The sequence below is a fragment of the Dendrobium catenatum genome, unplaced genomic scaffold (genome assembly GCF_001605985.2).
Source record: "Dendrobium catenatum unplaced genomic scaffold, ASM160598v2 fragScaff_scaffold_43, whole genome shotgun sequence".
Classification (NCBI taxonomy): Eukaryota; Viridiplantae; Streptophyta; class Magnoliopsida; order Asparagales; family Orchidaceae; genus Dendrobium; species Dendrobium catenatum.
Genome location: NW_021318505.1, coordinates 1,722,304 through 1,746,139, shown reverse-complemented (window position 1 = coordinate 1,746,139; position 23,836 = coordinate 1,722,304). Strand labels below are relative to the sequence as shown.

The 23,836-nt window shown below is 35.1% G+C and overlaps 2 protein-coding genes across 2 annotated transcripts in view; one reads left to right on the top strand and one right to left on the bottom strand.

Annotated features, from left to right (window-relative positions):
• LOC110107272 (arginine biosynthesis bifunctional protein ArgJ, chloroplastic) overlaps nt 1-13,352 on the top strand; it is a 36,166-nt gene extending 22,814 nt beyond the window's left edge. Inside the window, exons 10-18 of the mRNA XM_020837475.2 lie at nt 2,490-2,559; nt 2,682-2,762; nt 2,844-2,930; nt 3,329-3,451; nt 4,019-4,081; nt 4,803-4,880; nt 5,002-5,147; nt 12,797-12,867; nt 12,989-13,352. Of these exons, the coding sequence (XP_020693134.2) occupies nt 2,490-2,559; nt 2,682-2,762; nt 2,844-2,930; nt 3,329-3,451; nt 4,019-4,081; nt 4,803-4,880; nt 5,002-5,147; nt 12,797-12,867; nt 12,989-13,071 (802 nt within the window). The 3' untranslated portion in view covers nt 13,072-13,352. The remainder of the gene's footprint in view (nt 1-2,489; nt 2,560-2,681; nt 2,763-2,843; nt 2,931-3,328; nt 3,452-4,018; nt 4,082-4,802; nt 4,881-5,001; nt 5,148-12,796; nt 12,868-12,988) is intronic.
• Nucleotides 13,353-18,049: 4,697 nt separating this feature from the next.
• On the bottom strand, nt 18,050-20,291 carry LOC114579352 (transcription factor bHLH112-like). The gene is made up of 8 exons (XM_028693599.1): nt 19,996-20,291; nt 19,774-19,868; nt 19,518-19,570; nt 19,219-19,401; nt 18,721-18,795; nt 18,543-18,608; nt 18,401-18,451; nt 18,050-18,310 (listed from the first exon to the last, which is right to left on the bottom strand). The coding sequence occupies exons 1-8, from the start codon at nt 20,289-20,291 to the stop codon at nt 18,161-18,163; spliced, it is 969 nt and encodes a 322-aa protein (XP_028549432.1). The 3' UTR covers nt 18,050-18,160.
• Nucleotides 20,292-23,836: the final 3,545 nt, after the last annotated feature.

Sequence of the window (23,836 nt, the reverse complement as noted above, 5' to 3'; positions counted from 1 at the left end):
CTTAAGTTAGGAGAAATTAAGGAGATAGGAGAGAGGTAGGGGGGCGGCTTAATGATTGGAGCTTGATTGAATTTAAATTAGGAAAGGGTTTAATGGGAAAGGGAGGGGGTCGGCCATGCAAGAGGGAGTTAATTGGGGCTTTTGAATTCTTTCCAATCATAGGTGAGTAAATATGGAAAGGGATTTAAAGGAAAACCTTTAATTAAATTCAAATTTGGAACAATAGGAAAGTTTCCAAATTGAATCCGTCTTAATTTAAGAAAGGATTCAAATTCTAATGAACTTGAATTTGGAGTTTGAAAACTTTCCAAATTTAAGAGGATCTAAATTAGGTAAGCTTCCAATTCTTTCCCTAGAGGAGACTTGGGAGAGAAAAGGAAGGCGGGTGGGAAGAGGGCCGGCGGCATTATGAGGGGGAGGTGGTTTTGACAAGGCTTTTTAATGCTTGCCTAAATTGGATACTTAATTGAAGCCAAAGAAATTAAATCAAATCCAATTGGAATTTGATTTGGATGAGATTTATGAAACCTTCCTAAAATAGATTTCTATTTTAGGAAATAATTGGAATCTCAAACTTGATTTGAAATTTGAAATTATGGCTTTCCAAAATTGGAATTATATAAAAGGCAAGGGTTAATGGGATTGGAGTGGAGGAGGAAAGGGGAGGGGGATGGAGGTCGGCGGCCTAAGCTAGGTTGAAGGCCGGCGGTTGGGTTGGTGGCATGAGGGTTTGGCTAGTATGGGAAGTGAGGGTGTTGGTTGGTAGTTTGGAGTAAGGGTGGGGTCTTGATCGTCGGCTAGAGAGGAGAAGAAGTGGACCGTGGGTTGGAGGAAGGAGGAAGGAAGATTGGAAAAAGAAAGATAAAACAAGCCACAAATCCGGCTGTCTCCAAGGTTGGTGGGTGATCCGTTTTCCCTCTCCTAGGGATTTCTCCAAGACTCACAAACTCTCACATCAAGAGCACAAAACGCAGGAAATTTTCTTTCATATTCATCATTAACCGTCAAAGAAGAAGAAGAGAGGCTTTAAATATCCCATAAAATGAGAAAATACAAAGTACTACAATGCCCCTAGGGCTTACACATACCTAAGCCCTTAAGTAAGGCCAAAAAATGGAAAAACATAATAAAACTTCATAAATAAAAACTAATACATCAATAATAAATACGAAAATCAAAAGTAGAGCGGTGAAATCGTGGCCATAGATCAACAACCATGCCTCTAATAAATTTTCCATGTCCTGACGTCCTCATCAAAAACAAATTGAATATATATATGGATCTTAATTAGTATGATATTACTAATTATCAATTAATATGATTGAAAGATATGATAATAATGTGTAATAGGTTTAAGTATTTTAAATCACTTATATAAAAGAATGGGATACGATTGAGGATATAATTTCTAGAGTTAAGAGTATGTCGTTAAAACAAAACATATATCTTTGGAATATTATATGATTAGATAATAACATGAAGGCTTAAAGATGATTTTTATAAAACATAAATTAGGCTAACTGTGTTATATGGTTTCGAGTGCTTGACAGCAAATAAATTATTGAGACAAAGTGTAATGTGATGGAATTGAGAAATTTAGCATGAGTGGATGGGAAAATTAGGAATGATAAATTAAGAAATGATTATATTACATGAGCAGTTAGAGTGACATTTGTTGTAGATAAGGCTATTTAAAATAAAGTTTTGTAGTCTGAACTTATACAACGGAGGTTAAAAAGTGCACCCATTAGATGGTTGATTTATTTAGTGATAAAAGGATTAGGAAGGAAAAATGTTGAACTATAGTAACATGGATTGATGTTTTTAAATAATTTGTGAAGAATAGATTTAATATCTTAGTTAGCACTCAAGAAAATAAATGTAAAATGAGGATTCATAAACCAACGCAATCAGTGGAATATGGAAAATGATGATCATGGTGATGATGATGAGATGTGCTTGTGGTAACTTATTTTATGCTACTAACATGCAACCAAAGAAGGATTGAGAAGTTATGCATAAATATCATGAATAGTTGGAAATCCAAAAAACAAGTTTGAAATTTTATATATATTAACCAGTCAAATATCAAGACCACTTTAAAGAATATGTTCTGTCCAGCTATATGAAAAATTCTTGAAACTTGGTAAATTAGTTCGAATAATCATGTTTCTATTTGAAGTGATGCCAAGTATGTCAGTCCCGGAATTTATGTGATTTACAGGAGTTAATTGCTTTTAACTATAGTAACAATATATTTTTCACAAATTAAAGATATTACCTTCTTGAGAAATGCAACAGTTAAGGATGAGTATGGCAATCACAGTTCTAGTAAACAATTAACTAGGATGGTTTTTCTTGTTTGTTGAGAATGTTTATCATGATTCCTATATTAAGGATTTATGATTCACAATGGTACACATCTCTAGTAATTCAGCCTTCTTCAACTTCAGTTTTACATATCTGTAATGACCTGCATGCCTTTGCAGGGCAGATGCTGCAGCTGTTGCTATCACCACCACTGATCTTGTCAGCAAAAGTGTTGCCATAGAGGCTGAGGTTGACTTAATTTTCTTTATAAAGTTATGCTCTCTTTCTTTATGTGATATCTATGAAAGCTTTAAACTGTTGTCATGTTTTTGGATCTATTTTTCTAATTTTAATGTCTTTAAATATTTTAGGTTGGAGGAGCACATGTAAAAGTTGGGGGAATGACCAAAGGTTCAGGAATGATTCACCCAAACATGGCAACTATGCTCGGTGTAAAACCCATTATCTAATGCTCTATCTGTGATAGCATTGGGTCTTTTGAAGGGAGCTCATAGGATATATCAATTCTACAGGTTGTAACAACTGATGCTCCGGTCACCAGTGATTTATGGAGAGAGATGGTCCGAATATCAGCAAACAGAAGTTTCAACCAGATCAGTGTGAGTAGAAAGTACCTTGAATGATGCCTTGATATGAACTTCAATGCTTTTTTGGCTCTATTTATCCCCTTTCCCCCTCAATTCCCTTTTAGCTACCTGTCAACTAATATTTCCATACACAAATCAATTAGATGGAAAAATTGTGGATTTTTTTTGCCTTTGTATTCATCAACTGGTGCTTTGGGATAAAGGCTTGTTGTTGTTTTATTCATCAATTGGTGTTCTTATACAATTCCTTCTCATGTAATTTTCAAATGTTTTTATTGTTTTTACCCATTTTAGGTTTCATGCTGGTGTCAATAGGGATTTATGTAATGTAACTAGATTGTTGTCCCAGCATTTTGAATTTTCCAGGCTATCTATAAATGAACTTCCTTATATATCATTGTTTCTTACAGGTAGATGGAGATACGAGTACCAATGATTGTATCATTGCTTTGGCCAGTGGATTAGCTGGTCCAGTCAAGATATCTTCATTTAATAGCATAGAGGGATGTCAACTTCAAGCGTGCCTTGATGCGGTGAGTTTACGTAAATTTTATGCTTTGTGAATAAAATTTATGTTCAATCAATGCTTCAGAATATGGATCGGAGGCTTTGAATGGGCTATAGGAATTAAATATAAATAACATGGTTGTTTCATTAAGCCTATGCTTTAAAAAGACATCAACAATGATAATTATGATAAGGCCCATGATGACAGATGATGGCGTGATGCTGAAATTAAGCATTTTTCTTTTATGAGATTGCTTGAATAACTGAATCTAACTGAATGTTATCAGTTCATTCACTGCAATTCCATCTGCATGCTAACTTCTTTGGGTATTCGAATTTTATTTCTGTGTTACAAAATCTTAGCCTTAATATATATTTGCGTTGCTTTACAGCTCTGTTAATCCTATATTTTTTGTTGCTGAAGCTTAGACTAACATATATTGAGATTATACAATGAGTTCTCTGGTGTCTTTTAAGGAAATTGTGCCAATACAATTTTCGTTGATGCATCAAATTGGCCATTCTTTTGGTAAATATGCTAAGCATTGATATTATATCACATTGAACGGTGTAAATCATTTTGTGGCTTGCAGGTTATGCAAGGCCTTGCAAAATCAGTGGCTTGGGATGGTGAGGGAGCAACATGCTTGCTTGAGGTTTTCTTATGCTTTTAAACCGTTTATAGCTTAGCTGATCTTCTATATTGTAGAACAATATTTGATACATTGTCTGTTAGCCGGTTTTAAACTTTTTCTTATGTAAATAAACAAACTCACAAATTTTACATCACTCTGATCACCATAGTTAATTTCTACAACATAGTTTAAAGTGTGTAGAAAAATAAGTCAACATCAACATCATGCCTTAGTCCCACTACGTGGGATCGGCTACATGAATCCTCTTTCTCCATTGTGTCATGTTAAAAGTCAAATTCTCATTTAAATCTAATAAAGAAAGATCATTTCTAATATTTTCTAACCAAGTCTTTTTAGGTCTACCTCGACCTTTCTTAACATAAGGCAAATCTAATACCTCTACTTTCTTAACCGGGTCATTGAAAGGCCACTGTTTTATGTGACCAAACCATCTAAGGAGACTCTCTCTAATCTTATCTTCCATTGGCGCTACTCCAACCTTTTCACGTATATGCTCATTTCGTATCCTATTTCTAAGGGTAAAGCCACTTATCCACCTGAGCATCCTCATCTCTGCAACACTTAGTATTATGCTTCTCTTTTAATGGCCAACATTCGGCTCCATAACCATCTTATAAAATTTTCCCTTAAGTTTGAGGGGGCCTTTTCTATCACACAACAAGTCTGATGCATTCCTTCACTTCAACCATCCAACTTGAAGTAACGATTTTATGTCTTTTAGGTGGTTGTTTTTGGTGCCAATAATGAGGCAGAAGCTGCAAAGATTGCTCGGACAGTGGCATCTTCTTCACTTGTAAAAGTATAGTATTGTCGACTATAGTTTCTTTTTTTTATTTTAATTAACCTGGCTTTCTATGTGATCCAGCTTTTGTCTTGTTAATTTTGCTTCTGCTGAGCTCAATTCCTTCTTTATTCTCCAGGCAGCTGTCTATGGAAGGGATCCTAATTGGGGTCGCATAGCATGTGCTGTTGGCTATGCTGGCATTGATTTTGACCTTAATGATCTTCACTTATCATTGGGAGATATTCCTCTCATGCGCAGTGGCCAGCCACTTCCGTTTGATAGGTATTATGGAGCATGCCATCATCATTTTGATTTGTCTTATCTCAACTCTCTGGGGATGGCTTTATGTATAATTAATCTCTATTCATTTTTTTAAGCATTGCACATGTTATTCAACTCTACTTTTTGCGTTTTTTTTTCGACAATTTTTATATAAATTGCTTTTGGTTTGCAAGTTTTCATTCTCATTCTTAACCACATCAATTTTTTCTTGATATTTTGTTTTTGTACCTTTTGCTCTATGTTAGACCTGGCCAAATCACTTAACTTTATTTTTTGCAATATTGTTTTGCGCAGGCTCTACTTTTGTTTGTAAGATGACTCAAAATTGTCAAAAGTTTCATGGATAAGGGACTGTGATTATTTAACCGGTTTATGTCTAGCTTTCTTCTCACCACCATGACTTAGATCATTTCTCATTTTGATACATTTAAGTGAACCTAATTATTCATATTTGTGAATATACCAACCTAATATTTTTCTTCCCACTGAGATATAATTATGTGAACCCCAATTAATCAATCATCGTCCACTAATTTCAATTAAAGATTAACAAATAAAATTGAAAGAAGAATCCTTTTTGCTTATCTCTTTAATGGCCACTACCATTGATTCTACAGTTAACAATCGTGCAACATAGATTCAGTGGTGGTTTGGTAAGAAATATATGTCATTGAATGTCATTTTGGCACTGGATTGTTATTTGACAATAAAAAGTTGTGGTCCAATGGTAGTTTGATAATGATCAGGTGGTGGGTCCAAAAAGTAGGTGCAATTATCGACAGAGATAGTATGGTGGTCATCCAAGAGTGACTTCAAAGCCAATGTTGGTTTGAAGGTTATCCAATTGCCTAGCTACCAAAAGTAGCCTGGTGGTGATCCAACTGTGTTTTGTGGTGATATGATACCGATTTGATGGTGGTTAGGTCTTGATTGGTTGGTCTAGCATCCAACAAGCATTGAGATGGAGGGAATTCAAGGTTAAATTTAAAAAATATATTATGGTAAATTGAACTTGTGTTTTTGAAGTTTAGAACATACTTCATGTTGGTTCATGTTTTAAAAAACTCTCCACTTTGGTCACTACACATCTTGAGATTTCATATTGATCCCCGCAAGAAGATTCTAGCTTCATATGCATCTTTTTTCATTAACAACTTCAATCTTTGTTTGTTTAGCTTACTTGATACATCACTAAGTTAATGTAAATGCAATGGTTCTCCTATTTTTGTTCAAATAGATGACAATCGTCATAGGCGTCTCGGATGAGGAGGCTTAGTAGGAGAGGGATTAAAAGCTGGAGAACTATTTTGGGTTGGGGGGTGGAATCACTATCGATATAGTAACAAGGAGAAGGTGACAGATGGGATGTTTGTTTCCTTTAATGGGCCGAAGGTCCTCTAGGTGCTATGGCTTTGATAAAATTCTCAACCCTTTGAGTGAAATTAATGGGGTAATTAGATGCAAGTCTCTTGGGATTTGAATGGTTGGATCATTCCCTCCCCTTTTTTTCTATAAGCATGTTAGGGGGATCTCGCCAATTCATGCTTCATTGGCTTCATTGATATGTGCTTGCACAAATATGCACTTCTTTGACCACATTAATTCTTTCATTACTGGGAATTCTGACATTTATTCTCAATTAGCAGCTCTATTGACCAAAGATTCTTCATGAAAACTTATTTTATATGTGGGAGACCGGAAATGCAGGGTGGTGGGTGTGGGCTCTAAAAAGCTTGCCCATCCTTGATTTGCAGAGAATGAACTATGTTGAAAAATGTATTTGCTATTCAGGAGGAATATAAAGCCATACTTGGAGATCTTTTCCTCTTGCGAGGACTTAATGTTTGTGATTTGAAGGTTTTCTTGGGAACAAGATATGGTTTATTACCCCCCTTATGACGGATGGAACTCTCCATGAAGACTATTAATGTGTGATTTCAAATATATATATGCTGCATTGAATTTTTTTGTACAAGATGGAAATGATTTGCTAGCATTCTGGGGTTTGATTTTGGGGGATGATGACAAGATTGGTTCTGTCATATTGGGTAGTCACAGACTTTGGAATATTAAAATGTGCTTGTTTGATTACATTCATACGGCATTGACTCCTTTGTGAGTTTGGATTGAATATGAAGTTAGCACTCTTAGCTCAGTGAGGAGGGTCGAGGTTGCTTTCAATTGGTTAAACCTTTTTTATATTATTTTTGTTCGCTAACTTTTTTTTTTATAAAATTTTGGTATAATTTTATGAAATTTATATTGGTTTTTGGGCATTTAATATTTTGGGTTTGAGGGCTGATAGTGGCTAGGTAGATTGATCGAGGTTGGAGGTTGGAGGTTGGATATTGAGGGATAAAAACATTTTGGTGATTGGGCGTTGGGGTAAATATCGGTTTGAATGACTTTGAGTGTAGGTTGGCTTGCGAGTAAGAATCTTGGTTAAGTTTTTGATGGCAATAAGGATGTCATTGGAGTGCTTGGGATTGAGATTGGTGTTGTGGGTTAGTTGAGTTATCTTTTGTTGGCTTGGTCATCAATTTTCTTCAGCCTACATGGCAGTAACTTCCTCAAAGAAAGACAGGTCACCAACTTGATTTATAGACTTTTCAAGCAAGTGCTTCGTATACGGCCTTTTTATTTTTGCTTATCGGTCTAATTATTAGTGAACAAACTATTTTCGGCATAATGATCTGACCATTATAACCTCTTAGTTTTAGACGTGCTCTTATAGTCTTTTCATCTCCTTATCTAGATTGATTAGAGCATTGCAGATAGTTCCATAGTCTTAAAGTCTTTTGACGAGTTAGGATGTTGATTTAGCTAGAGTTGACTGGGGTTGGTTATGATAGGGGGTTGGTGTTGATTGGTTTGGTTAAGTGGGAAAGGTTGTTATGTTCTGATGAAGGTAAATGTAGGGGAATTTATTTTTATATTTCCAAGGTTTGGCATTACTTTCGGCCATGATTGATATATATTTTACTAGCCTTTATTCTTCTTGTTGATAAGACTAGAGAGGGAGTTTAAGGTAAACTTGAATTATGGAGGTCAACCTTAGAGTCTAAAGGCTTTCGTTTGAGTAGATTTAAAACTGAATATATGGAGTGTAATTTTAGTAATAATAGATCTTGTGGCAGTGATAGTAGCATCAACCTTCATCAGAGAGGTAGTTAGACTGCCTGGTGTACTAGATGCGATAGTATCCGACAGGAATAAGGTATTCCTCAGTCATTTTTGGAAGGAGCTATTCAGATTGTAATGAACAATGTTGAAAGGAGTACCGCCTACCACCCACAGACGGATGACCAAATAGAAGTGGGCAACATGAGCTTGGAGACCTACCTCAGATGTTTTTTGTCAGAGACACCCATATTATGGGCCAAGTGGTTATCATGGGCTGAGTATTGGTACAACACCTCGTATTATTCTGCTTCTCAGATGACACCGTTCAAGGTGTTGTACGAAAGGGATCCGCTTCACTTGGTGCACTTTGGGAGTAGCAGCGCTTCAATTTATTCAGTGGAGTACTTGTAGGAGACGAATAGGGTGTTAGAGGAGTTGAAGAGACATTTACTGAGAGCTCAACAAATTATGAAGAAACAAGCTGATGGGCATAGGAAGGACATACAGTTCGAAGTAGGGGAGAGGGTTTTCTTGAAGCTCTGACCATACAGACAAAAGACAGTCGCTCATAGGAGGAATGAGAAGCTTGCTCCAAGGTATTTGGACCTTATGAAGTAGTGGAGAAGATTGGGACAGTTGCATATCGGCTGAAACGACCATCAATGGAAACTATACATCCGATTTTTCATGTATCTCAGTTGAGGAGGGCTATTGGGGATTATACAGTCAGCTCGGAGCTACCGACGACACTTACTGAGGATTTAGAGGTGATTATAGAATCCTTAGAGTTATTGGGGGTTCGCCAGAAAAAAGACGGAACTAGTGAAGTGCTAATCAAGTGGAAGAATATACTTGATTACGATGCCATGGAGCCATACGAGAATGGTGAGACATCAGTTTCATAGTTTTCACCTTGAGTACAAGGTGGTTCTTTGAGAAGGGGGTATTGTTACGGTTCTGGCCGAATCGCCCAAATAGACCTAGGTGGGGCCAGTTCAAACCTATAGGAGGCGGGCTAAGCCGCCTCATTTAATTACCTCCCAAGCATGTGGGTCCCCTAGGGTGGCAAGGAGAGAGAGGGAAGGGGCATGAGGAAACTATTTGAATTAATGTTTATTTTAGGAAATCTTTTATTAGTTTTTATTAAGAAGATATGCATTAAAAGAGGGGCGGAGGCTAGGGTTAGGGCATGCAAGATTTGAGTTGTTCCTTAGGAGTCTTCTTTGGCGTCGTGGACTCTAGATCTATAATCTAGAGATTGGGAGAGACGATCCTCCTCTCGAATTGAGGATTAATTGTATCTTGTTTGGTGTTTGTTTTGCTTCTATTATAATATTGCAATTTGTCGTCTTTGGATTGCTTTCATCCAGATTTTTTGGTATTTTTCTTGCTGTTTTGGACCAATTATTGCTAAGGTTGCTTGCGAACTCAAGTATTTCCTCTTGAATTACTTGCAAACTCAAGTACTTCCTATCAGATTTTTGAATTCCCACACTTGAGGGAATTTAATGACATTTTAGGCTAGGCAAACAAAATATTCTCAGCAGGAGTGTAATCCAAAAAAGTTGGCCTCCAGGACTTGCAACTAATTTTTCATTTTATCAGTATCCACTACTCCATAAAAAATAAGCAAGCAAAAGTGAAAATTTTCAGTTTTGCATCAGGGTATTTGACTTTTGTAGTTCTTTTATTAAGGTTAAGTGCTGGATTTATAAATATGTATAGTTTAGGTAGCATTTGTATAGTTTTTTCTAATTTTAATTATGTTGAAGCTCACGAACAAATTTAATGTAAAATTGAAATTAAAATGGGAGAGAATAATCATTTTTCTTAGTTCATTTATATTTAGGGATGCACACGTCATTATAAACCATTTTTAACATGATTTTATAGTCTCATTTTTCCATCATGCAACATCTATTTTGTAAATCAAGATAATTATTCTTATTATATATTATTAAAGGAAGCAGGAGACTAACTTTCATAAACTTTCAATATGATTTAGGCTTCGTTTGGGACAGGTTTCATACTACTTTTTAAAATGACTTTCTAGTAAAAGCAATGACGAAGGATATGTTGCGAATATGATGGGTCCTCTGTAAACATAGACATGCGACACATCATTTACAAGCAAGGGATGAAGATCGCAGTGAATGCAGAAGGACCACAACAAATGCAAACACTTACGTATAACAGTTAGAGGCTTTTGAAGGATCACTAATTGCTTGCATATGACGACATAAGGCCTGTAATGCATATAGCGATCACGCCTGCAAGCGACAATAGCGGACGTTCTGCAAGTGCAATGAATTCTCTATTGGTATAAGTAAGAAGATTGCAACGAGCGTAACGCATTACTTGTAGGAAAAGGCAACGAGCTTGTGACGAACGCAAGCATATACGAGCAACTGCAGGAGATTCATTAGTACACGACAGTCTTCCTGCAATAAGCAACAAGCAACTTGTTGCGCAACACTACGATTCACCTGTATGCAAAAGCAGATAATCAGTGGTAAAATTGCAGGCCACTGATAAGATGAAGCAGTAAATTTGCGATGCTAGGCTGTCATATCAAATAAATCTCATTTGCAAACGATAGGTAGGAGGCTCCTAATGCGTCGCACAATGTATTTGCCGGCATAAGCACATTCTTGCGAGTTGAATGTTGAAGAAGATGACAACATGCGAAAGATAAAAATAGATGAGCTACATCGTCAGTGCATGACAGTCTGACAGAAGAAGTCCAATGTACTGTTGAACCACGATACTGGATCCACAATATTTATACAAGTGGATAGAAGGCATTTACATACACTTAAATGGAAATTTACGCATTTTTCAAATGATCATCACCTGCATAATCAACCATACTTGGATATTTCAAAAAACACCTCATGCCTTGATGCACACACTGACGCGTTCAGGATATCCATATGCATTTAACGAATGCTTTGAAAGGCATGTAAAGTGCTTCATAAATGCACTATGCAAGCACACTACCCAACATGCAAAGTGTATTATGCAAATACAATATGCAACATGCATACATGCAACCACGATACAAATGCATCTTACAGAATACATGCAAAATCATACACCCGCATGGGCCCTAGTGAGCGTGTTGTTGGTACGCACGTAATGTTTGAAGATGCTACGTGGGTTAAAAAAATGAATTGAAGTTCGAGCCCGATCCTTCTATGTGAATAGATAGGAGTTGACACGCCTCAAACAATACAACAAATATACGGTCGCGGTATCAACCACAATATTTGTTTTATACATTCATATTAGGCCTTGCATTAACAATTGCCTTTATGTTGGCCTTTACAAGTTTGCTCTGGGAAAAGTTTCAATTTTCTTCGAATATCTTTAGGCAGCCTGCAACAGATTTCATTAAGATTGATTGTTCCAGTAATGAAGCATTCATTTAAATGGCTATATCACTTGAATTCAATGATGTAGACTTGCATCAACTGCTCGCATCTCTACCTTAAATATTGGCACCACATCCATTTCTTCTCCTCATAGTTGATGGGATAGAAATGTGCTTTCAATATTATTTAAATATGCCCATACCAATGTTATTTGGGATATGTTGTTGTTTAAGGATTTTTTGAATTCCAACACATGAGGAAATTTAATGACATTTTAGGCCCTAAACAAAATATTCTCTGATTGGAAAAAAAGTTGGCCTCCAGGACGTCCAACTAATTTTTCATTTTATCTGTATCCACTGCTCCATAAAAAAAAAGAAAACAAAAGTGAAAAAATTCTGTTTTGCATCAGGTTGTTTGACTTTTGTAGTTCTTATTTTTAGGTAGTGCTAGATTTATAAATTGTATTGTTCAGGTAGCATGTGCATAGTTTTTTCTAATTTTAATTATGTTGAAGCTCATGAACAAATTTAATGTAAGTTAAATTTAAAATGGGAGAATAATAATTTTTCTTAGTTCATTTATATTTAGGGATGCACTCGTCATTATAACCCTTATTAACATGATTTTATAGTCTCATTTTTCCATCATGCAGCATCTACTTTGTAAATCAAGATAATTATTCTTATTATATATTATTAAAGGAAGCAGGATGCTAACTTTCATAAACTTTCAAGGTGATTTAAGTTTTGTTTGGGACAGCTTTCTTACTGCTTCTTAAAGCAGCTTTTTAAGTAAAAAATTAAAAATTTTATACTAAAAAGCTGCTTTAAGAATCAGTAATAATGCCGTCCCAAATGAAATCTTAGTCATATATCAAGCAACATAATGACATCCTTATGATTTGGATAGTTAGATAATTGATTAATTAATTTTATTGTGTAGGATTACTGAAATCTAAATAGAATGAATAAGGAGAGAGAGAGAGAGAGAGAGAGAAATTATAAGTTTTCTTTTTTTCTTTACAAATCATCCTTTTCACTTGAGTCTTTATGGCACCTGCAACAAAAATTACACGAAATTTATACACTATGTTGTAATAAATCCACTGCAGATTTGTAAACAAAATCCTATTCAAATGCTTCTTTGCAGGGTCGAAGCCAGCACTTATCTGAAACAGGCTGGAGAGTCTCACGGCACTGTAAAGATCCACATTTCTATAGGCAAGCCTGCAAACTATATTCCATAATCATTATGTTTCTGAACTGTTATTGTTTGTTCTTCGTTCAATGCTCATCTGGTGGCAATCTTAAAACCTGCAATTCTTTTCTCTGTTAATATCAGGCAATGGAAGAGGGTGCGGAAAGGCTTGGGGATGCGATTTGAGTTATGATTATGTTAAAATAAACGCTGAATATACTACTTGATGCTTAAGAGACAAGTCATGCTATTCACCTAAGGTGTGCAAATCTTTCATGAGTGTAGGATTTGTCGTTTTGACATTCTTGGAATTAAGTTTTTTTTTATGTATTTTATTTTTTAAAAAAAGGGAAATGTACACTTAAGACGTCCTGGAATCCATTTTCTACTTATTTTGTGTGTTTATTTGTATCATGTACTGTACCAAAAATTTTGTAGTGTACTTTTGAGATCTGAATGCTTTATGCTCTCTGCAATTGGAAAAATTATTACGTTCATACTTCAAACACCTTCTGGAGACTAATAAAAATGTGCCATGTCACCCTTTTACTGTCCTGCAGCTTGGTACTGCTTGGTACCGCCGTTCGGTACTGCTACATCCGAATGTATAGCTACGTCTAGCTTCCGCATAGAATTATTTTCCTACAATTGAGGCTACAAACTAAGATATGGTCATTGCTTGTTCTTGAACATGTTTTCCTCTGATTGAGCGCATGAAAGATAAAGTTAGCGAATCCTGACAAACAAAAATGTGGATAGATTAAGTTTATAAACCTCTTAAGTACAAGGTATCAAGAAAGAATGAAAGTCTTAAAATAATCCTTTTGCGACATCAAGACATGTTAGTTATGTTCATGAGTTGTTAAGAACTTAAGTGCTGTTCTGCCATATACACAACATCAAAATACAGAATTAAATATGAACATTTTGACGTAGAATTCTATTATACATGTTTATATTTACTATACTTGGAAGTTTTTTGTTGGCTTTAGAATATGATGTATTTATTGATCTAGTTAAATTTAAGTATTATTCTTCTAATTAGATCTTGAGGCACGACAGATGCTGCTACACTCGTCACTCTCATTGCTTATAATTGACTCGCTTAAGATGGATGAATTGAACCCTACCAAGCTAGCTGATGCGAGTCTCAAGAGATTGAAGAAATCCGTCATTCGTAAATGCAAGTTAGAAGAGTGTAAAGGAGATAATGGCCACAACAATGAGTGTTTCCATTGGTCGAGAAATTATTCTGTGCGGATATTAGATGGTCCGAAGATCAATCAAAATGCGTCACGTCACCTGATATACAACGGCATCAAGCACTGGTACTGAGCAAAAAAATGACATGACATATTTTGATTGGTCTCCAAACGTCTTTCGGTGTCTGCATAGAATAAATCTTCCTATTGGCCTAGGGCCAAGTGAGCTAGTCACACCTATGCCAGAAGAGGAAGAGAAAGTAGTAAGGTTGCGATGAGTGAAAGTGCCTAGGGAAAGTGATTATTTCTTGAACTAGGTAGATTAAATAATTGCGAGAGTTTGCAGCATGCCTGCTAACATAGTAATGATTCCGTAAGGTTACCGAATGCATTCGGAAACCAATAACAAAACTCCACGTACTAAAGTGCTCGGTATTGTGCTCGGTACAGGCGCTCCGTACACTCGGTATGCTCGGTATTTTTACCGGACGCAATAAAAATTCCTGCTAACACCACTAACTTGAGAAATTTTTTTTTATTGTATTATCTTCTCATATAATTTAAGTTAAGATGGAGTTAAAAATTATTGAATTTATTTTAAAATTAATCCAATATAAAATTTTGATCTACAATAGTTCGAATCTTAAAATAAAAATTTAATTATTTTTAAGATCATTAAAAATTATATCAAATATTCTAACCAGGAAGAAGGAACTGTGAGAGAAGCAATACAATATATCCCAAGGAGCTGCCATGGCATCCTCCTACTTCAGCATTTTTTTTTAACCAGAACAAAAAATTTCATTAAGATAGAAAATTACAACATAAGACTTAAAGAAGGGCCATATCATTAGAATTATAATTAATAATAAAATAAACATCAGTGACAAAGCAAACTGAGAGTAGGAAACACAGAATCAGAAGAATGTCGGATTCAGACCGACACTTAGTTGTCAGAGATGGGCCATCCATGAAAGACACAACACATCCGAACTGAAAAGCCGCATTGAGCCATCCAGGTTGCCAAACAACCCTGGCCATCCAAGGCGCATGCAACAAAGCTGCTTCTTCATCGTCCATTCCGAATCGAATCTAGCATCGCAACGAAAAGAACAGCAATTGAAAAATAATCAAACAACACATCCAAGAACTTTCAAAAGAAGAAAATCATCCTTCTTGGAATTCCGTTTACGTTGCCACCTAACATCTCTAGCAACATGCATGGGCTAATTATGCCTTCAATGCAAACTTGTCTGAAGTGTCGTGTTATTTAGACAAGCCTTCAAACTGTATTTCATAATTATTTAGACAAGCTCTTAAAGTGCTTAGCCTAGATCCTCATTTTTATTGATAGATCTATGTTGCATTTCTTATATTTATAATTGGTTGCTTTTCAAGATAAATCCATAGGGTTTATTAATTATTAAATATACTTGTTTATGATGTGAGTCAATTTATATGTGGTAATTGTGCATGTAAGAAAATATTTAATAGGAAAGCTTTTTTTTTTTGCTTCTGATATCAAATTTTTTTTTAAGAGAGTCAGAAGCTAGAGACACACAAGGGTTCTAAAGCATTAATCTAGGAATATCTTGAAGGGTTTAGAGGGATGGATTGTAAAAACCTGATAATTTTGAAAATTATATTAAAAAGAAAAAAAAAATGAAAGTTTTGAACTAGAGTACTGCGTTGTTGTGCTTGTAGGCACTGCAGCTCCAGAAATTACTGCCGCGGCATTGAAGGCTATGTTGTACAGCAATTCTGGATTCATCATGCAGCGTAACGACACCATGGCATGATGTTTGACTGTTGCGGCGCACTACAAGAAAAATGCTAATTCCGGAGATGAAATTAATTAAATTAAATATTATTAAACTAAAATAATTAAAATGTTATAATAATCATTATTATGTTATTTTAATTAATTTAAATAAATTAATTAGATAATCTAATAGATATTGTTAAATAGATTAAATAATTTGAACATATCATGTATTAAAATTAACTATTAAAAATATAATTTAAATATGAAAACCCAGCCAAAATAACAAAGAATGTATCGCAGCTCATTGGATAAATTGTGGTTTGAAGTAGGCGGGTTTCATGGGGTTGCGCTAATGGGTTTGCGAGTGGGCCTGATTCACGGGCCCACAGAGTGCAAGTGAGCCTGGTTCATGGTAGGGCGAGCGCTAAGGGGCAGGCTGCGAGGCCACTCGGGCTAAAATATAACATTTTTTTTTAATTTTTTTTCTAAGCAATTTCCGACAGAAAAATTTGCCGAATTTTTTCGAGGCTGATTTTTTTTCACAGTGTTTGTTTTCCGAACGCGTGACTTACAGTTGGAAAATTTTCCGTCAAAAATTCGCTAGAAATATAAATTATCGACATATTTTATTTTATTTTTCTGCGTAAATGACCCTGAAAATTAACGTTTTCCGTACGTAATGGCTCTAGACTACAAATAATATTTATATATATATTACATTCTAAATCTAAACACTAAGTCATTCCTCCCCCTCTCATTCGTGTGGCTTGCCATGGAAGAAGAGAAAAAAGGGAGAGGAAAAGAGAGAGAAAGCTAAGTTTTTGTCATTTTTATCTGTTGATTCAATTAAGAAAAATCTTTTGATCGTAGTAAATAACTTAAAACCTACTTTTATTTTCAATAATTTTGTATCTGCTAATTTAATTTACCTAAAAAAGGATAAAAATATATTTTCCCCAAATTTATTGCATTTTCATATTGTAACTTTTTTTTGCATATAATAGAAATGACTGAAATGAACATTTAAACTATAACATTATTGAATTTCATTGGGTAAAATAAACGTTATAGTTTTATGAAGTTATTAGCTAGTATACAAATTTTTCTATATTTTATAGATTTTTGCGTTTTATGTTGCATTTCTTACATTAAAGAAAGGCTGATACCATTGATTCAAAATAAATGTGATATTTGCATGTAAGCAAGGGAAACTAGCTATTAATACTATAATGAATATGAGTTAACTTTTAAAAATATAATACTATGTGTATGAGGGTGGGTTGAGGGACTTTTTTTAAAATAAAATGTTTGGGTGTGATCTTGATTGTAGCCTGTAACTGATGGTTGAATTACACTGACGGGTAAAGAGTGACGACTCTTAAATGAATATTGAAAGTCACATTTGAATTGACTTAATATATAATATACAATAATGATAAGATAAAGCTCGATAACCAACTGGTTGATTATTGGGTTTAAATTAAAGGTCGATGACCAATTGGGCGATGTTTGGGGTGGAAGGAGGAAACACATACCACATTAAAGTTGAATGTCCTGTCTTGCTCTTCGTAATTATATTCATAATTGTATTGACATAATATTATATGAATTAATTGATAGAGACAATTAATATAAAACTTACTAAACTAGTATTGATACTAATGCAACAAAACATAGCCTGTCCATTGATTGATCACTTTTAATTGGTTTTATTATAATTTGATAGATCTCTTTTATCTTTACTAATCATATTAATTTTGTTGTTGATTTATATGGACTGAAACTGGAGCAGATCGACATTAATTTTTTTGTCTTATATTGAATGTACTGGTAAGTTTTGATTATCTGCTGGACTTTTGTACTCATTACATGATTTCAAATGATTTCAAATGAATGTAAGAAACCTAGGGATTGAGGCTTAACAAAACAATGTTTTGATTTTATCTTAAGTTCTCTAGTTTATATGCATTCTTTTGTAGCCGATAGTGCCTATTGTATATATTATTTTTGAACTTTGGAACAAAATATAATATTGACTGTAGTAATTTGTGTTTCGTTGTTTATACTTAATTAAATTTTTTTGGATGTAATTAGTCAGCTCTAATTTATGATGATCTGATTATAAATGAGTATCGATTATTAACAAAAAATAGATAATAATATGAATTGAGAATGATGAACATAATTATTAAAAAGAAAGGAGATCGATGAAATTCTTATACTATAGATCCCGCGGTGTGACAAGGATAACCTACTCTAAGTCTACAAGGTAAAATTAACATTTAGTACATGAGAGCCATTAGAAAAAAATCCCTCATAAATCTATCTGATCAATTGTTTTACTGTGCTTCATCGAAGTAAACTCGCTGTCATGTGACTATCCAACAGTTCTTGATTTGCCAAGTTTATGACAGACGGAGAGATTGGAACCATGCAAAGCCCTTCTCTTCTCAAGCTGGATGATCTGTAATGGCAATTGTCAGCTCCATTTTTCATTTCCTGCATTTTTTCATGCACAAAATATAATTAGACAAAAAAAAGGACGAAATTATCATTGCTGCAATGAATTTAGAAGCATAATATGCAGACCTGAATTCCTTCGGTAGCAGAGATCGATTCAACGTAAGGTTTGCTCAGCAACTGAAACCAAATTGCATAAAAAATAATTATTAGAATTACTGCGCGCATTGCTCCACATAATGTAATTGTTCTTTTTGCAGTATATATATACCTTAACCTGTTCATGCAGTGCTTTGATATAAACTGCAGCCTCATGAAGAACCGAAGCTGTATCAGCCTGAAATCAAGTTTAGATTATTTTTTTGTTAATTGCATGCAGTAATCAAGGAATTAGCATAATAATAATAGTTCTTTCATTTGATTTGTTTTGTTAATTAATTGTATTATACCTTGCCAAATGGAGAAACTAGCTGCTGTAGAGCAGTTATCTTATCCCCGAGCTTCTGGCTCCTCTTCAATGGTGCCTTCACGTAAAACATACACCTATATCTTAGTTCTAAGATCTCAAACAATTAGAAGGAGAGAGAGAGAGAGAGCTTGACTCAACATATCTTGAGCTAAATATACTAAATACTAACTTTTTAAGCTGCAACATTTTTTTTTTAAAATTATAAAAGGCTATTTTTTTGTCAGAAGAAAGTAACTGTTTGGATTATTCTTTTGCATAAGGAAAAAAAAAAAAAAAAAAGAATTAGGCTGTCATGAGCTAAATTTTTAAGTTTAACAAAAATGTTATCTTGTAATATTGAAAGATTGTCTTGCAAATAGATCAAAATATAATTGTTTAGTATTGTAAGTTATGTTTAGCCAAGGATAGATATCATAAGCTAATTTAGTTTTCTAGGGATAATTAGTATCAAAGTTGCTGAAGAAGCTTAGTTAATTACTTTCAGATTTTGTTCTGCTGTCATCATCATTGATGGTGAAGAAGAAGTTGATTCAAATGAAGTAAAACAATGGAGATTTCCTTCTTGAACACCAGTCTTCTGCCTCTTAGAATCTCTTATTACAGCTTCTATGTTCTTGTTTTCATCTAATTTCCTTCTATGTTGCCTCAAATCCACCACAACCTACAAAATAAAATATAAAAGAATAGTAAATAAAATAGCTGAGAGAGATTATTGGATTGATCACATAGTTATTAGCTTTGATGCTTAATTATAACTAATGAACAAATACTAATTACCTCATGCTGGTTTCTTCTCCCACTATCCATAGCAATTGAAGAGCTCCTATCCACTGCAATTTTTCATTACCTCAACATCAGTTCATGCAAAGATCAATCAATCAATCAATCAAAAACTTAATCACGAAACTGAAATTGTTAGGGGAGCTAGCTTAGCTCAATATTTTCTTTTGAGTTAATCTGTATTTTATGTGTTATTTATATTAATTAATCTATATATAATGCAATAGATCTTGATAATTATAAGAAGAATAACCTTTAAATGGTGCAATATATGGATCTATTGCAGATTCTATGCTGAAAGCATTGCTACTCTGCCAAGAGATGATGCCACAGCCACCATAGCTATTCCTATAAAACAATCATAAAAAAAAAAAAAAAACCAAAAAAGGTAAGAAAAACAAGATAATCAAGTAAAATTTCTGATCCCATTATTCATAAAGAAATTAAATATATATAGTTTATGCATGAAGCTCACATAGAGTCAACTGAAGATGAACTATTCGGGCTTGACAAGCTCGACCCATTGCTCACCACCGTCGCCGGAGACCACCGTCCCTTGACAAGATCCGCCGTCGTAAGAGCCGAAGGGACGAGTCTGCACGCTGCAGGTGCTATATTCATGGGTGGCGCCGTACCGCTTTCACTATAATGATCAACTCTAACTTGAAGCCTCGGGTCAACGGGTAATTCGACGTAATGGCACGGCTGCGGTGGAGGGGTGGCGGCCATCGACCACCATGAATCCACCTCTGACTCAAAGAAACGTAGCATGGCTGAATCTTATGAAGCGATTGATCGCTTGTAGAAGATTGATTATGGAATCAATAAAGAAAAGATGATTGAAGTATGAAGAAAGGGTGCATGTGAAAGCTTAAAAAGTAATGGTGGAGGACGGGAATAGACTCGTAATAGTTTGATAGTAATTAATTGACAGCTACGTGCAGCATACAATCTCTCAGTAAGTCAAAGTTTAATTACAACATTAAAGACAATTTTTTTTAATTAACAAATGTAAGCAATGTAATTAACTAAATTGGGTACCATTTGCCGTTTAAACATAGAAGTTTCTTCAAGGATTATAAATTAATTATGCGTATGGTTGGAAACTTGGAATGCAACTTTTTTAATTAATGCTTTGTCACTTTCATCATTATTAATTTTATCCTAATCATTTAATTTTTCATTAATTATTATTTAAAGCTGCATAGGACGAATATTTATGCTTAATTTTGATTAATTATTTCATAATTTATTCGACTCATTAATGTGGTAGCTTATTATCGGCCGGAGGTCTATCCATTTTTCAAAAAAATTGGGGATTGTTATTTAAAAATCCAGCTATATGCTGTTGTGTGCAACCATTAAGCTTGTGGCATTTGTTCTTGCAATCGAATTAGAAGCATTGCTAGCTTATAAATTATAGCATGTAACTAATTAATAGTGAAGAATGATGGTTCTATTTATAATTTTTTGAGAATTACATGACCAGTAAATAGGGAGAATATCAAGTGCATGTTGGGAGTGTTTTGAATAGACAGCCGATATCGACTCTGTTGATCATGGACTGTTTATCGAGCTTTTGAGTATCTTAATGATATTAAAGTTCAGCGATCTTGGGTTCTTTGGACTACAAGGCACTTGATTCGACTATATGCATGTCACGTTTAGAAATCGTTTAATCATCCAGTTTATGGTTTGAACATTTCAAATAGGCTTTGGGTTTTTGATTTGGACCAATTTGGGCTCGGATTTGGTCGAATAAGGTGTCGTTGAGTTCGTCTTTTTGAGATGTTCAGTTCGACTATAAGTTACTAAAATTGGAGTTCGGATGATCCTGAATTTAATTTGGGAACTTTCCAACTCAATTTTGCCTTGAGATTCGTGTCCAACCAAGATTAACTTATGATGATATATCACATATCAATCATCATTCTCGATCAAGCAAAATAATTATCAAGTATCATATGCGAAGAGCCACTCAATTATGGGGATCTATCATGGGAGTCACATACTATTGAATTTTGCTCAACCATGATGATAGGATTGGCAATATTCATAGGAGCCATAAACATCATGAACAGCTTAATTTCAACAAAACCATCATGCCCATACAACTATAGTTAAGGAGTATGAAAACTGAAAGAGATATATCAATGGTTGAATCAATAATTAAATAAAAACCTTAAAAAATTTACAAGGGCCAAGAGTAGTCTACCGTTTGATATTTCTTCATCAACATATTTTTCAACTTAAAACCTCACTTGTCTTAACAAACATATCAAATTTTTGTTGGGAATTAGGTGGGACTTAATTTAATCATCAAGGGTAAATAAAGCAAAAAAAGTGAATTAGCACAATTTTTTTTTTAAATAAACCATTTATTCAAACAGAAGAAAGATATAGTCCATGGCCCCCAGCCATTGCAACAACATAAAAAAGGACTCAATACATATAGCGCGAGGCAATACACATAGAGTAAAATAACTTGAACTCGGACTTAGGAATGGAAGCCCCCTACACCATCCACGCGACCAGCCATGGACCATCCATAGGTGAGAAGTCCACCAAATCAAAACCACCAAGCAATCCAAGCACAAGTCCAAATCACCTCGGTTGCCAATCAGCCAAATCAGCAAGGGGAAGCTGGGGGCTTCCTCATCATTGTCCAAAAAGCCGACAAAAACCACTGCCGAAGAACAATTAGAAAAGAGGCAGAGCCTATTTCTTTTTATCTTTATTCTTACTTTTATTACCACCATTAGAACGACTAGTGCCAGGAAGCTTAGAAGGCACAACCTCCTCACAATCGTCAAAATCCTCCTCCTCCTCCACATCAAACGAAGAGGAATCATTCAGAATAAGCCAATAATTTTGCACCAAAATAGAATTTTTAACATATTTAGCCACTTGAGACTTCAATTCACTAGAAGACATGACAGTAATTAGGACACTAATAAAGGATGCTGAACTTCCCGAAATACCATTGTATACAGGTGATACCACATTAGTATGGACTAAAGAGTGGGTAGGGGAAGACACCAAACCCAAGACAACAGGCACCCTGGAATTTACCTCCCCAGACAAATCTATCGGGGCAAGCACAACATCCACACAAGAAAAGGAAGTCTTTAAATTAGTATCACAATGCATAACTGTAACTAGGGGAGCAGAATGAGAAGGGTCCAAAGGAGAAGCCAAAAATCTCAAAGATGCCTCACTCCCCACCACTAGGTTACCAATCTTGATAGGGACAGACAAGGAAGGAACCAAATTACCAGCAACCGGGCCCTCAGAGGCCAAAACCATAGGACAAGCGTCACACTCGTCATCCAAAGTTTCCACAGATTCCACATTCATTACGATATCAGCTAAGTCAGTATTCACCTGGGCATTAACTCCAACTTCCGGCACAGTCAAAATAGAACCCGCTTTAATCAAATTCACCCCAGGCAACACATATAGAGCAGAAACAGAGCCAGGAAGTGGTTTAGAAACAATATTCAAATGAGGATGTAAAATTCAACAATCCTCTTTCAAATGGCCCAAAGAATTACAATGCATACATAAGTGGGGGATATCATAAAAAATCACAGATTGAATATAGCCAGTATTAAGCGAACCCACCCAAATTTTATCAGGAATTTTTTTGGTGACATCCAATTCCACGAGAATGCGAGTAACCGAAGGTCGGGAACCTGAAGCAGTGGTTGTGTTTGATTTCAGTGTTCAGCCAAATAGAGAACCCAACCAAAAGAGGAACCGAGGTGGGAAGAGATGGGGCCTAAGATAAGGAAATGAAACCCAGATGGGAACAATCGGGGAATCAAACTCAACATCCAAATTTGGGGACCATTTCACCACTATCATATAATAGTTGTTCACAAAATAAGATCGATGAGAGAAGATTTGACAGTAATCAAAATCATTAATAAGCTTAATCAAAACATTTCTAGGGTTAAGAACAGTGACCGAACAATCACCTATGAGTTTTAAGTTGAAGAAAAACTTTCGAATGACATCAATGGATGGACGCTTTCCGGGAAACTGTCCAACCAAAGTAAATTCCAATGGCGCAGCAAGCGAGGAAATTTCCTCCTCTAAAATCAGCAACACCGACAAACCCCGGTGAGAAGAAGTACACAAATCAGGAAAGGAACCAAAGACGAAGAAGCCCCATAAAAGACCTCTTTAAACGAAAGAGCCGGAGAGTTCCATTCAAAAATCCCGGGTCACAAAGCCGGACAGATGCCATTAAGGCCGAAAAATGAAAACAAAAACACACAAAAAAATCGGGAGACTAGAGAAGTGAAGCTTCC